This window comes from Mustelus asterias, chromosome 6, assembly GCF_964213995.1.
Source record: "Mustelus asterias chromosome 6, sMusAst1.hap1.1, whole genome shotgun sequence".
NCBI lineage: Eukaryota > Metazoa > Chordata > Chondrichthyes > Carcharhiniformes > Triakidae > Mustelus > Mustelus asterias.
The window spans coordinates 61,589,612-61,607,999 of NC_135806.1; the positions used below are offsets into that span (position 1 = coordinate 61,589,612).

Below are 18,388 nucleotides of genomic sequence, written 5' to 3' on the forward strand. Positions count from 1 at the left end.
GATGGCTCCTAGCTATGCTGGTATCTACACTGTGTAGCATTGTCATCTGGTGGATGGTTTGTGCCTACCCTTCTCCCATCCTGCTAATCTGTCTAGATGGGTTAGAAAACTAGTAACCTTCAGGACCCAGGCAGGTAGCATTGTAAGTGTGCCACTTCCATTTCTTTTTAAAAGACTAATCACTGCGCAATGTGTCGCATTTTCCAAATCTCTTCCACTGCATGTTTAATAATTATCACTATTCTCTGTTTCTTAAACTCAATGGGGATGTATTTTGCTTGATTGGTTACGTTTGATTAGCACAAGACGGTTTTAGTGTTTCCTACCCTTTCCAGTGCTGGTTTCACAAAAATAAAAAACCTTTTTTGTTTTTTTTGAAGTTATTTATGTATATTTCCCATGTACTCTACTAACTGTTATAGTATTTTAACCATTTTGTCTTTTACTACCCTTTTTTTTTCTTAGCAGTTGTTTCATTCTAAATTGGCCTTTCTACTTTCGCTGCTCCTTTGGTTTTATGATGAGAGTAGACAACAATTAAAAGTTTCAATTGCAGCAATTATCATTTGTGGCCAGTGTAATGAACTGGATTCATTGGCTGCTGAAGTGGAGGTTTTCATGTACAATATAAACCAGGGCAGATAATAAAAATGGGTTTTGAAATTAATCACTGCTGCAAGCCTGGTTATGTAACTGCTGTTTGACTGCTAATAAGATTCTATTCACAAAGCTTGTTTTCTTGGTATTGCTGTATCGTGCTTGCTTTTAGGGTTTTCTAATTGGAATGTAGCACCTTACGAAGTAAGGCACATTCACCTCCAATTAAAACAAACGGTTACTTGTGCCTATCTTTGTTTTATAGAATGTCGTTACTGAAGAAGCCACAGCCATAAAAAACAGAAGTGTGAAAGCAAATTGTCATTATAGCTAGAGACTCTTAAGCTGTGTCACTTCAATAGTGTGGATAAAATTGGCTTGAAGACCTGATGAGGAAATTAAATCACTGCTTGTGCTGCTGCATATTGTAGTCTTGCAATTTCTGACCTAGATGACAACCATGTGAAAAAAAAGCAACATGTTATGGTAATGTGATTTTCCAGGGAATTCTAGAGAGAGATTGCAAAACTCTGAGGTAGAGGGGGGTCTGGGTGTCCTGGTACCTGAATCAAAAAAAGTTTAAGATGCAGGTACAGCAAGTAATTAGGAAGGCAAATGAAATGTTCCATAGAGTATTATCACTGAATTGTTACAGCGCAGAAGGAGGCCATTTGGCCATTGTGTTTGCATTGGTTCTCCAGTTGAGCATTAAGACTTGGTGCCATTCTCCTGCCTTTTCCCTGTAACCTTACACATTGTTTCTATTCAAATAATCATCTAATGCCCTCTTAAATGCCTCAATTGAATCTGCCTCCACCACATTTCCAGGCAGTGCATTCCAGACTCAAACCACTCATTGTATGAAAATGTAGATTCTCATTGCATTTACTACTTTTTCAAATCACTTCAAACCTATATCCTCTCGTTCTCAATCCTTTTGTGAATGGAACACTTCCTCCCCATCTACTCTGTCCAGCCCCCTCATGCTTTTGAACATCTCAATCATACTCCTATTAGCCGCCTCCTCTCCAAGAAGTCCCAACTGCTCCAATCTACCTTCACAACTGAAGTTTCTCATCCCTGGAGCTGTTTTTGTAAATCTCTTCTGCACTCTCTCCAATGCATTCACTTCCTTCCTATAGTGCGTTCCCAGAACTGTACAAAATATTCCAGCTGCGGTCTCACTAGTGTCCAACACAAGTTCAGCAAAACCTCCTTGCTAACTGCTCTCCCCATCCATCCTGCCACCTTTTAATGACTTGTGCACATATGCACCCAAATCCCTCTGCTCCTGTACCTCCTTTGAAGTTATACCCCTTATTTTGTGTTGTTTTTTCATGTTCTTCCTACCAAAATGAACCATCTCACACTTCTCTGCATTTGACTTCATTTGCCAATTCCACTGACATTTCTATGTTGTTTTGAAGTTCTGCATTGTCGTCCTCTGTTTCCAAGCTCTGCATCATCCGCAAACATTGAAATTATCCCCTGCACACCATGCCGCAGTCAAGAAAGCATGGAGTGTATGTCCCTCCGATTTGTTTTGGGATGGTGATGCGGTAAACAAGGGAAATGGGATATAAAAGTAGGGATGTGTTGCTACAGTTGTACAGGGTATTAATGAGACCACAAATGGAGTACAAGAAAGATTGGGTAGGTTGGGCCTGTATCCAGTGAGGTGTATGAGAATGAAAGGAGATTTTATTGAAACATGGAAGATACTGATGGAACCTAAACAGAGTTGATGCTAAGAGGGTGATTCCCAGAGGTAGGGGACACAGTCTAAAAATAAGGTATTTCCATTCAGGATGGTGAGGAGAATTTGTTTTTGAGGGTTGAGTCTGTGGAACTCTCTTCCACAGAGAGTGGTGGAGGCAGGCTCATTGAATATATTTAAGGCAGAGACAGACAGATTCTTGACTAACAAGGGAGTCAAAGTGGGTAGGCAGGAATGTGACATTGAGGCCACGATCAGATCTGTCATGATCTTATTGAATGGTGGAGCAGACTCGAGGAGCTGAAGATAATTTTGAGGATCTATGCAATTTCCTCACATAGGAATTCCAGTTAGTTATTAACATTTATTCTTTTTATGCATCATAATTTTGCTCATCTTGCTCTGAAAACGCTTCAAGATTCCCCTTCTCTAAGATAGCCCTCTCTTCAATAATTATTTTCCATTGCTCTTTAATAAATAATACTGCCTTTTTTTGATAGTCATATACAAATCAGCAATTATCTCTTCTCGGGTTTCCAACCCACCTTTCTATGGGTTTTCTTTTTACCAATATACTTAAAATACTTTTCTTTTGGATGTTTTTCTTGGATTTTTCTCCCACCTCGAATTCCAAATTAGCTTCCCATGGACAGCACAGTCAACTTTCCTTAACCTACACGGAAATTCTTTTCCTCCTGGTTATTTTGAATTGCTATTCTCAATTTGATGCCTCCTGGGCTATGGGCAGGAAAGCTAACTGCGAACAGATATAACAGGTTTCATACTGTCAGTCTGATTCCGTACACCTCAAAGATTATACTGCGACTGCTTACAAGAAGAAGATTAAAAGTAAAAGGAGATCAATTTGAATTTCGTAGAAAATATGGATAAAAGTGACTGGTGCAGACATGATGGGCCAAATGGCCTCCTTCTGTGCCGTAACAATGCTGTGATTCTGCGAAGATGATGAGACGAAAGCAAAATACTATCTGGGGGGGGGAAAAAACAGAAAATGCTTGAAACACTGATCCGGCCTGGTGGCATCTTTTAAGGAGAGAAATGATGACCCCTAGGTGTTCTGTTCTGATGAAAGGACATTGAACTGAACCATTATTTGTCTCCAGATGGGGTAATATGTAAAAGTAAAGCAGAGTGTGTGTGTTCATTCAAACTAATGGAGTGTTCTAGTGTGGTTAGAGAGGAGTTAAACTAATTTGGCAGGGGGATGTGCATCAACATATAGAAGTAGAAAGAGAAATAAGGAGCATAAGATGAAAGTGTTAAATGTTACTAGAGAAGGGAGTAGTATCATTAGATAGGAGTGGACTAAGACTACGAGTACGACAAAGACAGACAGGTTTACAGTGCATGTACATTAACATATAAAGTGTGGTAAAAGAGAGGTGGGGTAGCAGCACTAATTAGGGAAGACATTGTGGTGTTGAAAATAGAGGGTGCCCTTGATAGAATGTGGACAGAATCTGTTTGGTTAGAGTTAAGAAGTAAAATATGTAAGATCACACTTCTGGGATATTCTAAAGGTCTCCAAATAGTGGAAAAGTGTAGAAGAGCAAATCTCCAGGGAAATCGGAGAATGTGCAAGAACTATAGCATGGTGATAAAAAGTGTGCCTTTGACAGGTGTCAGTTGAAAATCAGCTGAATGCAGAAATCTCAAACGAGAGGCGAAGAAGCATATAAGAGAAGAAAAGTGACTGGCAGCAAGCATAAAAAGAAATTCCAAGTTTTCTATATATATAAACAGTAAAATTGTGGTAAAAGGAGGAGTAGGGCCTATTAGGGATCAAAAAGGACATTTACACGTGGAGGGCCTAGCTTAGATACTACGTATCTGTGTTTATCAAGAAAGAAGATGCTACCCAGGCTTTGATGAAAGATGTGGTAATTCGGACACTAACGACGGGTTTAAAATTGATAAGATATGATATTGGATAGGCTGTCTGTACTTAAAGTTGATAAGGCAGCAGGACCAGATGAGATTCATCCAAGGATACTGAGGGAAGTGAGAGTGAAAATTGTAGAGGCACTGGTCATAATAGGGTTAACACTGCTGCTTCACAGTGCCAGTAACCCAGGTCAATTCCAGCCTTGGGTCACTGTCTGTGTGGAATCTGTACATTCTCCCCGTGTCTGCATGCGTTTCCTCCGGGTACTCCGGTTTCCTCCCACAGTTCAAAGATGTGCAGGTTGGTTGGAATGGCCATGCTAAATTGCCCCTTAGTGTCCCAATATGCGTAGGTTAGGGGGATAGGGCCTGGGTGGGATGCTCTTTTGGAGAGTTGGTGCAGACTCGATGGGCCAAATGGCCTGCTTCTGCACTGCAGGAATTCTATGATTTTTCAGTCTTCCTTGGGCACGGTGATTTGTCCAAAAAAGGGTATAAACAGCCAGTCAATTTAACTTCAATGGTGGGAACATTCTAGAAACAATAATTTGGGACAAAATTAAGCCATGACAAATGTGGGCTAATTAAGGAACCCAGCATGGATTTCTTAAGGGAAAACCATGTTTTGACTATCTTGCTGGAGATTTTTGAATTTGAGGAGATAACAGAGTGGGTTACGAGGCTAATGTTGTTGATGTGTGTGAGGACTTCCAAAAAATGTTTGATACAATGCCATACAACAGACCTGTGAGCAAATGAATAAAAGAGGCAGTAACAATGTGGATATGGAATTGACTGAGTGACAGGAAACAGAGGGCAGTGTTTAATGGATGTTTTTCCTACTGTAGGAAGATTTACAATGATGTTTCTCAGGGGTCAGTGTTGGGACCCTTAGCCTGATATCTATTAATGATCTGGACCTTGGTGTGCAGGGCATAGTTTCAAAGTTTGTGGATGATACAAAATTTGTAAACATTGTGGACTTTGAAGAGGATAGTGTAGAATATCAAAGGGACATGGACCAAGTTGGTGGAATTGGCTGGCAGATGAAGTTCAATGCAGAGAAGTGTGAGGTAATTAATTTTGGTAGGAAGAACATGGAGAGACTGTGTAAAATAAAGGGTGCAACTCTAAAGGAGGTAAAGCAGAGGGACCTGGTTGCATATGTGCTTAAATCATTGAAGTTGGCAGGACAGATTAGAGAGCAGTTAATAAAGCATATAGTATCCTCAGCTTTATTAATAGGGGCATAAAGTACAAGAGGCAGTAACAATGTGGATATGGAATTGACTGAGTGACAGGAAACAGAGGGCAGTGTTTAATGGATGTTTTTCCTACTGTAGGAAGATTTACAATGATGTTTCTCAGGGGTTGAATTTGTACGTCACTAGTTCAGCTTTAGCTGGAGTATTGTGTCCAGTTCTGGGCACCACACTTAGGAAAGATGGAAAAGGATTAGAGAGAGTGCAGTAAAGATTCAATAGAATGATTTCAGCAATGAGAAACTTCAGTTATGAAGATTGATTGGCGAAGTTAAGACTTTTTTCCCTGGAAAATAGAAGGTTGAGAAGAGATTTGATAGAGGTATTCAAGATCATGAGGGGTCTGGACAGAGTAGATGAGGAGAAACTGTTCCCACTCACGAAAGGATCACAAATGAGAGGGCAAGCTTTAAAGTAATGTGTAAAAGAAGCAAAAGTGTTATAAAGAGAAACTATTTTTACACAGCATGTGGTTCGGGTTTGGAATGCGCTGTCTGAGAATGTTGTGGAGGCTGGTTCAATTAAGCATTCAAAAGAGAATTGGACTGTTGTGATGTAAAGGAAGAATGTGCAGGATCATGGGAGAAGGCAGGGGAATGGTACTAGGTGAGTTGCTCATTCAGAGAGCCGGTGCAGACGTGATTGGCCAAGTGGTCTCTTTTGTGCTGTAACAATACTCTGATTCTGACTTTAATTACCCAAATGTGGATTGGGAGAGTGTTCAAGGACAAGGAAGTTTATGAAATGTGTTCAGGTGAATTTCTTTGACCAGGTGTTCTCAGCCCAAGTAGAAAGGAGGCATTCCTGGATCTGGTCCTGGGGAATGAGATGAGCCAAATGTCCTGGATAAGATTGAACATCTTAATAAGGTTTATTAATGGAGAAGAGCAAGGAACAATCTAATTTTGATGGGATGAGAGTGATCTAGCCAGGGTTAAATGGAACCAAAGACTGGAAAAATTGCAATAGAACATTGGGTGATATTTAAAGTGGAGATTCTTCAGGTACAGACTAGGTACATTCCACCAAGGGTTAAAGAGAGGGGAAACAAAGTTGGGGCTCTTTGGATGACCGGGGCAATAGAGAATATGATGAGACAAAAAAAAGATGGTGAATGATGCATGTCAAGTGAATTCTTCAGGCAAGAGCCAGGTCAAATGCAATTGGTTGAAAGTGGAAGTAAAGAGGAAAATGAAACTGACAGAATATGAGAATAGAATGTAAAGGGCAACCCAGATATCTTCAACTGACATGTAAATAGTAAGTGGATGGTCAGAGTTTGAGTGGGTCCTGTTGGAGACAGAGGGTGATATTTGCTTGGAGGTGCTGAACAACTTGATGAGTTTGTATTAGTATTTACGAAGGAAGAGGAAGATGACAAAATATTGGTAGAAGTGGAGATGGCACAAGTAACGGATGGGCTGATATTTGAAAAGCAGAGGGTACTGGAAAAGCTGGTTTGTTTAGACTGGATAGGTCACCTGGTCATGCTGGCTTGCATACCATGTTACTAAAGGAAGTAGGGGTGGAGATAGTGAAAGGGCTTGCCATAATCTTCTAATCTCAGGGGGGTGCCAAGAGAATTGGATGCAAATATAACACCCTGCTCAAGAAAGGGTTTAAGGGGATTCCAGATACTACAGGCCAACCAGTTTAACATGCGTACGTTATGGGTAAGGTATTAGGAAAAATAGCTGAGGGATAAAAATTAACAGGCGCTTGTAGAGGTTTGAGTTAATTAAGAATACCCAGCATGGATTTGTAAAAGGCAGACCATGCTTGACTAACCCAATTGAATTTATTGATGCTGTAGCAGGGAAGGTTGATGAAGGGCATGCAATGGATGTTGTCTATATGAATTTTAAGAAAGTGTTTGACTACATAAAAGGCTGGTTATCAAAATTATGGTTCGTGGAAGAAGAGGAACAGTATCAACTCGGATAAAAAATTAGCTTAAGGACCGAAAACATTGTGGTAAATGGATATTTTTCATACTGGGAGGATGGCAGGCACAGCAGGTCCGTGTTAGGATCATTGCTTTTTTGATATATTTATATTTATAAATTATAGTTCATGTGTTTGGCTCATTGTAGAATAATGGTTATTGCAGGCCTGGTAAAGGAGTCTTTTCCACTCTTGAATTGTAGTTTAGATGAGTTCAAGTAGCTGGAATAGAATGTAACGATTATTGTAGGATTTCCTTGTAAGAATGGCTTCTCAACAAATTATGAAGTCGATTCCTTGTTGGTTCATTACCAAGAGGTCAGGTTTTTTACTGGTGGACATTTTGAGAGAAACAGAATCGGGCTGAGAGACTTTAAAGATTTTTTACAGCCCCCAGATTCTTAAAGGCAAAGATGACTGTGTCATTTTCCTGCAGCTTTTCTGCAACCTGAGAACTTGACTGCAGACTGCCCTTTAACTGTCATTTTTGTCAAAGGTGACTAACAGGTCTGCCTTCCATGTGGACCTTCACAGCTCTCCTCCAAATATGGTGTTGGAATTCAGTTAGTTTGCTACAACTTGACTGTGTTTGTAGACAATCATCGACCTGCTCGCAATAATCCATTCAAGTCAGGAAAGGGTAGTGTCAGGGTGTGGGTATTCGCCACTCTTTGTTCTGGAATTCCCCTATGTCCTGTCGAGATGGTGTGGCAATATCTTCTGGATTCCACTATCGCTGGGGCATAATTCCTGGAACCCCCTCCCTAACAGTATTGTGGGTGTGCCTTCAGAAGAACTGCAAATGTAGAAGATGGCGGCTCACCATCAACTTCTCAAGGGTATTTCGAAATAACCAACAAATGTTGTCCTTGCCTTCAATACCCACAGCCCATGAACAATTTTGTTTAAATGGTCCAAAGTAGGAACTTGGGACATTAAGAAATGCTGGTATCTTTATCCAATTAGCCTTGCCTCATAGATACTGCTTTTTCTAAAAATGGTACGTAACTGTTGACTGAATTTGATTGCAGGGATACTCAGTTTGCCCACGAGTTCTTTCACTATTGTGCTATAATTTCCACTATAATACACTATAATTTCAGTATATTGTATATACCTATGGCAGAAGTGTTTCTAGTTCAGTTTCTGGTTCCAGATCAGTGGCAATTAGGTTGTTCTACTGGGATCTGTTACTCATCTATTTTGTTTTAAGAACAACCTGTAGGTAGTAATTAGGCAGGCAGCTTGCATTTCTCAGCGCACTATCTTGTAATGGTTAGTCTTCAGTTCTATAGCAGGTAGGCAGTATTAGGTTGATATGTGAGATTTTGTTAGTCAAACATTTTAAATATTGAGTCATAAACTGAGCAATTATTCAATTCTTCCCCCTAACCTAAATATGTAATTCATTCAGTGAACCTGACTGCTATTTGTATGCTATTTTTGTAAATCTCAATATCTCTGTAATCTAAAGTACTTAAAGCCTGTTGCCTAATACTTTAGACTTCTTAACTGTTTACACTGTTTTTGTCATTGTACTTTATTGTGGCTTTTAACAGAGAACGTCAGCCCTCTGATTAACCTTTTAAGTAAATGCCAGTTGTGAGGTGGTTCTTTAGCTAATATGTCTCCAATATGTTTTTGGATAAACTTGTAAAATTTTGGATAAATTTGCTGATTTCTGACTCCTGAGAGACCATGTGTATGTTGTTAGGGAATGGCATATGCTGTATGCAGTGGCTGCTTAGCGCAGGTTTGAGAATCCACTCTTAGTTACTCACTGAAATCAGTAAGTATCAAACTTAACAATTAAAAGCCACGCATCTTCAACTATATTTAAGGAGAGCAATTATTTCTTTGATGTTCCGAACAAGTTATCTTTTACAGCTTGAGATGTATAATTGAGTGCATTAGACAAAAACATATCAATTGATGGATTTTATTTCTTCTCCTTTAAATCCAAACATCAAAATTCACAGCTTGATTTACTCTATAGGCCTTTAAACAAATTATTTTGTTAATTTCTCATATATGTACGACATAGTATTTATTACTGTGGTTAACTGCTTGTCTTATACCATTTTAATATAGTGTCCCCTTTTGTCACTTGCATAAATTGTATAAATAAAGATTTCTGTTAAGATAGTAAATTATCTATTAGGTGACTTGCCACTTGCTTGCTTAATGAATTGATTTTGCATCATCCATTTCAGATTGGAAGAGAACAAAATGCATACAAGGTCGTCATCCCAGGCATTCAGGTATGTGTCTTGTCTTTTATGTATTGAAATGCTACTCTACTGTAACACAAATGACAACTTTTAAACATATAATTTCATCAGACTTACCCCATTAGGATTGCCTTTGTTTTAACACAGTAGAATTAATTATATTCATTATTCTGTGCAACACAGGAGTATATGCAGAAGCAGCATGTGATAGACTAGGCAGAGCTAAGCAATTCCACAACCAGTGAATCAGATCTAAGCTCTGCAGTCTTGCTGCATCCAGTCATAAATGGTGGTGGATAGTTAAACAACTCACTGGAGGAGCCCAGCAGACCATTACAGAATAAAAGGCTGAAGCATTTGCAATCATCTTCAGCTAAAAGAGTGAGTGGATAATTAATCCCTGTCACCTCCTGAGGTCCCCAGAACCACATATGCCCAATTTGATTCACTCTGTGATATCAAGAGATAGCTGAAGGCACTGGATATGGAAAGGGTTGTGGGCCCTGACGATATTTGTCAATAGTACTGAAGACTTGCTCCAGATCAGGCTGCACCCCTATCCAAACTGCTCCACTACAGCTACAATGCAGGCATCCATCTGGCAATGTGGAAAATTGTGCAGGTATGTCCTGTCCACGAAAAGCAAGACAAATCAAAATGACCAACTACTGCCCCATCAGTCTAATCCCGATCAGCGGCAAAGTGAAGGAAGATATCGATAATAGTGCGATCAAGCAGCACTTGCACAGCAACAACCTGTTCGTCAGTGTTCCGTTTAGGTTCCACAGGGCTACTCAGCTCCTGACTTCACTACTCGCTAGAATCTTGTCCAAATATGGGCAGCAGAGCTGAACTGGAGGTGAGAGTAACTGTCCTTATGACTGAATGTAGCAGCTTAGCAAAATTGAACTTAGTGGGAATCAAGGGGAAAACTCTCCCCTGGTTTGGACAGAGTAGGTAGGGAGAGGTTTCTGGGGAGAGTAGCTGTGGAGAAACTGTTCCCATCTGTGGAAAGATCACAAACCAGAGAGTACAAGGTTTACAATAATTAGCAAAAGAGGCAATAGCGACATCAGTTCCTCAGGATAGTATCCTAGGCACACCGCCTTCAGTTGATTCATCAATGACTTTCCTTCCATCATAAGGTCAGAAGTGGGGATGTTTGTTGTTTGCACAATGTTCAGCACCATTCGCAATTCTTCAGATACAGACTGTGTTCAAATACAAGAAGACCTGGACAATTTCCAGGCTTGGACTGATGAATTGCAAGTAACATTCACACCACACAAGTGCCAGACAAAGACCATCTCCAACAAGAAAGAATCTTAACCATTGTCCCTTGACATTCAATGGCATTACCATCCCTGAATCCCCTACTGAAGTCCACGTGGTGTAGATTCATCCAAAGTGCTGTCAGGGCAGGAGTTCCAGGGTTTTCACCCAGTGACAGTGAATGAAAATTGATATAGTTCCAAGACTGGGCGGTGTGTGTCTTGGAGGAGAACTTGCAGATGGTGGAGTGCCCACTCAGCTGCTGCCTTTTTGTCCTTCTAGGTGGTAGAGCTTATGGATTTGGAAGGTGCTGTCGGATGATCCTTGATGAGTTGCTACAGTGCATTTTGTAGACAGTGCAGGTGGAGGGAGCGACTGTTTAAGGTGGTGGATGGGTTAATGATTTAAAACTGCTTTATTTTGAGTGATGTCAGGCTTCTTGAGTGTTGTTGGACCTGCGCTCATCCAGGCAAGTGCTGATTATTCCCTCACACTCCTGACTGAAGGGCCGTGGATGTCGTCTGTATGGATTTCAGTAAGGCATTTGACAAAGTCCCTCATGGCAGGTTGGTTAAGAAGGTTAAGGCTCATGGGATACAAGGAGAGGTGGCTAGATGGGTAGAAAACTGGCTTGGCCACAGGAGACAGAGGGTAGCAGTCGAAGGGTCTTTTTCCGGCTGGAGGTCTGTGACCAGTGGTGTTCCGCAGGGCTCTGTTCTGGGACCTCTGCTATTTGTGATATATATAAATGATTTGGAAGAAGATGTAACTGGTGTTATCAGCAAGTTTGCGGATGACACGAAGATGGCTGGACTTGCGGATAGCGATGAACATTGGTGGACAATACAGCAGGATATAGATAGGCTGGAAAATTGGGCGGAGAAATGGCAGACGGAATTTCATCCAGACAAATGCGAAGTGAAGCATTTTGGAAGAACTAATGTAGGGGGGAGTTATACAATAAATGGCAGAGCCATCAAGAGTATAGAAACACAGAGGGACCTAGGTGTGCAAGTCCACAAATCCTTGAAGGTGGCAGCACAGGTGGAGAAGATGGTGAAGAAGGCATATGGTATGCTTGCCTTTATAGGACGGGGTATAGAGTATAAAAGCTGGAGTCTGATGTTGCAGCTGTATAGAACGCTGGTTAGGCCACATTTGGAGTACTTTGTCCAGTTCTGGTCGCCGTACTACCAGAAGGACGTGGAGGCTTTAGAGAGAGTGCAGAGAAGGTTTACCAGGATGTTGCCTGGTATGGAGGGTCTTAGCTATGAGGAGAGATTGGGTAAACTGGGCTTGTTCTCCCTGGAAAGACGGAGAATGAGGGGAGACCTAATAGAGGTGTACAAAATTATGAAGGGTATAGATAGGGTGAATAGTGGGAAGCTTTTTCCCAGGTCAGAGGTGACGATCACGAGGGGTCACGGGCTCAAGGTGAGAGGAGCGAGGTATAACTCAGATATCAGAGGGATGTTTTTACAGAGTGGTGGGGGCTTGGAATGCGCTGCCAAGTAGGGTGGTGGAGGCAGACGCGCTGGCATCGTTTAAGACTTACCTGGATAGTCACATGAGCAATCTGGGAATGGAGGGATACAAACGAATGGTCTAGTTGGACCAATGTGCAGCACAGGCTTGGAGGGCCAAAGGGCCTGTTTCCTGTGCTGTACTGTTCTTTGTTCTTTGACTTATGCCTCGAGTTGGTGGACAATTCTAAGAAGTTAAGAATGGAGTTAATTGGCACCAAATTTCTAGTCTCTGACCTGCTCTTGTGGCCAGTGTTTATATAGCCTACTTATGGGAGTCCAGAACTGGGGCTTATAGTTTGAGGATAAGGGGTAAACCTTTTAGGACCGAGGTGATGAGAAATTTCTTAACCAGAAAGTGGTGAATCTGTGAAATTCACTACCACAGAAAGTGGTTGAGGCCAAAACATTGTGTGATTTCAAGAAGAAATTAGATAAAGCTCTTGGGGCTAAAAAGATCAACGGGTATGGAGGGGGGAAGGCAAGATCAGGATATTTATTTTGATGATCAAAATGAATGGCAGAGCAGGCTCAAAGGGCCGAATGGCCTACTTTTCTATGTTTCTATGTTTTTCCTTAATGTCAATTGCTGCCTTAATATCAACGGTAGTCATTCTCACCTCGTGCCTGGAATTCAATTCATTTTTCTATGTTTGGGCAAGGCTCTATGAATTCTGGAGCTGAGTGGCCCTGCGGAACCCAAACTGAACATTGATGAGCAGGCACTTGATCAGTAAGTGCTGTTTGAATGAATAGTCAATGACACCTCTGTCATTAGGCTGAGAGTAGACTAATGGGGAACTAATCGGCTGGATTCGATTTGCCTTCCCTTTTGCGGACAGGACATATCTGGTCAATTTTCCACATTGTCAGGTGGATATATGTCAGTATTGTACATATATTGGAATAGTTTGACCAGAGGTGCAGCTAGGTCCGGCATTAAGTCTTCAGTACTTTTGCTGGGATGTTGTTGGGGCCTGTAGCCTTTGCTGTATCCAGTGTTTCTGCTGTTCCTTGGTCTCACAGCGAGTGAATCTAATTGCCGAAATCCAGCATCTGTGATGCTGGGGACTTTAGGAGGAGAGCATCCACTCCGCACTTCTGGCTGAAGATAGTTGCAAATCGTTCAGCCTTGTGATTTGCTGCGATCATTGTGGATTGGGATATTTGTGGACTTCTGTCCTCGCATTAATTTAATTGTCCACTACCATCCATGACTGGATGTGCAACCATTGCAGTGTTCCTGGATATAGAGTGAATTTGCATTGGTTTAGTAGTTTTGTAGTGAAATTAGCATAGTCGTGATGATTTGCCAACATTTATCTGTAAAGTTAAGGTTGTGGTTAACTAGGATTTTTACTGAAATTTTTTATCTAGATCCAGCAAATAGTAATTGGCCAGAAATGCAAACTCCTTCTGGACAATGCCCTGTGAACCATCTGAAAATGCGATTTAAATCTGAAACTTCAGATGGTTCTGACTGGGTTACACCAGTAGTTACGCAGAAAACTTAGAAGAATTAAAGCCTCCTCTTCTAACTTCTAGATGACTATTATAAAGACCCAGTCTGCCCCTGGCCTGAGTCGGAATGTCGGGGACACAGACACGGAAGAAATTTGGTGTAGATAAGTGAACACATAGTGGCAATCCGATGCTGATTGCCACTCCAAGGAAGTTATAGCCCAATTAAAATTGGAGCCTCTTCTACAATAATTCTAATTTTAATTTTTATTAATTCATGGGACATAGGTGGGTCGCCAGGCGGGTTTGCATTTATTGCCCATCCCTAGTTGCCCTGAACTGTGTGGCTTGCTTGACCATTGAGGGCATTTAAGAGTCAACCATGTTGCTGTGGGTCTGGAGTCTCATGTAGGCCAGGCCAGACCAGGTAAGGATGGCAGATTTCCTTCCCTAAAGGGCATTAGTGAACCTGATGGGTTTTTATAGCAAATGACATGGTTTCATGGTCGTCAGTAGACTTTTTTTAAATTCCAGACCTTTTTTTATTGCATTCAAATTTCAACATCTGCCAGGGTGGGATTTCAACCCAGGTCCCTAGAGGATTACCCTAGATCTCTGGATTACTGACAATACTACTACATCTTGCCTTCTTGTTTGGAGAATTTGTTTCATTAAAATAGTGCTGCTTCATTTTGATGTTTTCTTAGGATAAACTTTGTAAAGTTTAATATCAATGTTCAACAAATATTTGGAATGAAGTTTACAAAATTTCAGACTTCAAAGGACATGATTTGAAGCAAATCCTCCTGATAATTTAGTCACCATCTTATATAGGTTTACAGCCAATTAAATTGTCAGTTTATCAGGGCCTCAGTGAAACTAGTTTGAGTTAAGACAACAGAGTGAAGGCAGAGATAGATAGAATATGGGCCATAGTTAACATGGAGCATCTTTTGTAATGTCAGACTTGACTCTATAGTAGCAGTCTTGCCTCCAAGTCAGAAGGTCATGGATTCATGTCCCACTTTGTAGAATATAAGCATGTAATGAAAGCTGACCTTTCAGGTCAGTAGTGATAGAGTGCTGCACTGCCTTGAGATGAAATGTTAAGCCAGGATTTTGTGAAAATTCCCGGGACACTATTTGAATAACAGCCAGGATTTGGCAGGGAAGATGGTGTAGGGGGAACTGTTCACAATATTCTAGCTGAGCTCTAACTAGTGTCTTGTATAAGTTTGGCATAATCTCCTTGTTCCTGTACTCGATGCTCCTATTAATAAAGACCAGAATATCATGCGCTTTATTCACTGCTTCCTCCACTTGTCCTGCCACCTTTTAATGACTTGTGCATATATACACCCAGGTCCCTCTGCTTCAGCACCCCTTAAGAATGTTACCCCTTATTTGTTATTGTCTCTCTTCTTACAAAAATGCATCACCTCACACTTCTATATAATTGCAAGGACATTCTTTTGTAGTAAGCAGTAATTGATCATGTTGAAAAAGTAGGAATGAGAGGAGGGATGAGAATGAGGCTCCCTCCAAGTCATCTCATTTCAAAACCAGAACTCTGCAAACTGGTGTGGAAGTGTTTATGTATTGTTGCAATTCTGAAATGTGTGCGAACTATATGTAAGCAAGATATCCTTAAACGTCAAGCAATTCGAGAGACTTCTGAATTGACCCTGCTGTTCTTAATTTGAATTGAATTACAATGTAAACTAAATTGGTGATTTAAAATTCCTTTCAGCTTGACCTTGATGTGGGTTAAAACAAAACTGTAATACCCCTGTGTTGAACCATTTCATTTAACCCACAAGATGCAGCAATTTATAATGAATGTCACATGAGCAGCCTGGGAATGGAGGGATACAAACGATTGGTCTAGTTGGACCAAGGAGCGGCACAGCTTGGAGGGCCGAAGGGCCTGTTTCCTGTGCTGTACTGTTCTTTGTTCTTTGTTCTTTGAATGATTAGGTTGCACTTGGTGACCTTATTTAAATACGCATTTTTCTATTTGTACTCCATTTCAACTGCAAACGAACTTAGGATAATACTGCAGTCTAGCACACAGAGTTGCAAGCCTTCTAATCCGTGTGCTATTCCTGGTGTAAGCCCTCTGAGCAAACGGACAACCAGATCCATGGTTGCAAACAATAATCTGAGGTAAGGAAATGCATCTATGGGTATTTTTTTAAAGTAGTTTAATATAAAAGTCTAATGTTCTCTTGAACTAAGTATGAGTTTTCCAGAAAAAAAATAATGTTTTAGTTTTACACATGTCTACGCATAATGTGTTATGAATGGGTTCTCCATTTTCTGCTCCAATTTAAAATTTCTATTGGCAACTATGGACCTTGATAAAACTAAATAAGCATAGTCTAATTATGCAAGAGCATTCACTGTAAAGTATAGCTGGCATATGTCACTGATATTAAAAAGTGAAAGCAATGTTGTCAATTATCATCAGTGAAATATTTTTAATACCATTGGAAAAATGCGAATAGATGCTGCAACTACTACATAGGTAGAATCTAGCAATAGATTAAATGCTGCTGTTCAGTATTGTAGAATTTATGGGGAATGCATTCATGCTCAAATATTCTGTTTGTTCAATTTAAAGTACACATACTAGTATCTATCATTAGCCATAGGTCTGCATTATCAAAGGTAGTATGCAGATATTTTCAATATTTCTGCATACGATCTTAAAATTTATTCTTTTGTAATGTCGAAATCAAACATCAGGACATAATGTGTACATTTAAGCATGGTATCTGTACCATGATGGGACAATCTAAATGATCTACAGAGGGCAGTGCTTCTCAAACTGGGATGCATAAACCCCGGGGGTCCACAGAAATCATTCAGGGGATCTGTGTTGCAGGACCAACCCAGGTCATGTGGGTAATTGCTCAGGGCAGCATGGGTAAGAGTAAGCCAGTGAACTACGACCAGAGATTCTCTACTCTCTGCCACCATCACCCATGCTAATGCTCTCCTCTTGCTGTTGTAATGCACTCTGTGCAACACCCCCTCCCCGCCCCCGTTCTCCTTTGATTTCTCCAAGCTTCTGCTTTTCCACCTGCTCCCTTGGTACTTTATCTGGGTTCTGTTCTTCCTGGGTTCTTGCTCCCTCTTGTTACAGCTGAGGATAGACAAGGAACCACAGGGAGAAACGGGTACATCCATCTCACTGATTTATGTAAGTAAACATGTTCTTTTAAAAAGATTAGAAAAAAATTCTTCACATGCAGCATTTTCATACTATGGGTATAACAGAAAATACTGTGATTCCGAATCCATTTGAAAAAAGGTCGTCCAACTAAAAATGTTTGCGAACCACTAGCTTAGAAAACAGTAGTTAAATGAATTGCTTAGGGTTTGACAATAATGGCATCTTTAATTTATTTTGCATTTTTTTTCTAAAAATGCTTGGGATTAAAAAAAACTGACATGGTCAAGGATTGGATTCAATGTCTTGGTGTCAATCAATACATTCAGGTCATGCTTTTAGTTAATGACCAGCGCGAAACATTTATTTTACATAAAAAGCGTGCATGGGCTTGGTTCAGCTGCAAAATATGAAAGGCATATTTTTAAGTTGTTGGCTGGAATTCCACTTCTAAATGAAGCTGTCCATAAAACTAATTGCCTGTTCAAGCAGACATTATTCAATGAATCTCAGTTTTGGTAACCAGCCTTTTATTTGATACTTTTTTAACAACCATGTAGACCACATGCGATATATTTGTTTCAACAACCTTCCTTGTTACTCATGAAAAATGCTACCATTGGGTTCACATTGACATGTAGTCACTTCGAGTGACTACCTCCAGGCACACTCTGTTTCTAGGAATTTCCCAAATCCACTACTGGCAGTAAAGCCCACTCCGATGATTATTCCTCCTTCTGGCCATTCCAGAACAAATCTTCCGGATTCCTTAGATCGCTTCAGAATTGTCCCTTCGACTAGAGACAGTGTCTCTCCGCCGCTAATTTCCATAACGTACAACCTGCAGCTTCTCTCTGACGAACACATTTACTGCTGTACTTTTTCCTGTGCCACCTCCTGCCCAAAAGCTTGGAGCTGGCAAGACTATTTACTGTTAGCACAGCTGCCCTTGTCATTTTGCTCCCAAGTCTGAGAAGTTCACACCTTGCTTTGCCAGTCTCTTGACTAAGCCAGGCTGCTTGTCAGGCGGAACTCACACGACCCTCTTCATTTTAAGTTAAGTCCAGAATATTATAATCTTCCATAATTGTAATACTAATAAATGAAGTGATGAGTTTTCATGAGCACTAATCAAAATGTAACAACTCATAACATTCTATACACTCTAACAACTAACGTACAGCATACAGTAAAAGTACCATTATCCCCCAGTGCTGTCACATTTCTTATTAAACAATCCCATCTTGGCAGCATAATGTTTATTTAATCCAAGTGCATGTAACAATTGGGAATTGAAGTCC

At 40.6% G+C, this 18,388-nt stretch overlaps 1 protein-coding gene across 3 annotated transcripts in view; it reads left to right on the forward strand.

Annotated features, from left to right (window-relative positions):
* Positions 1-18,388, forward strand: part of LOC144494890 (dual specificity protein phosphatase CDC14A-like) — a 125,932-nt gene that overhangs the window by 98,359 nt on the left and 9,185 nt on the right. For 2 of the 3 annotated variants that reach the window (XM_078214399.1, XM_078214400.1), the window contains exons 13-14: positions 9,639-9,686; positions 15,962-16,078. In XM_078214399.1, coding sequence (XP_078070525.1) covers positions 9,639-9,686; positions 15,962-16,078 — 165 coding nt within the window. Of the gene's footprint in view, position 1; positions 143-9,638; positions 9,687-15,961; positions 16,079-18,388 lie in introns of all 3 variants that reach the window. The other variant, XR_013498170.1, reaches the window with a different exon arrangement.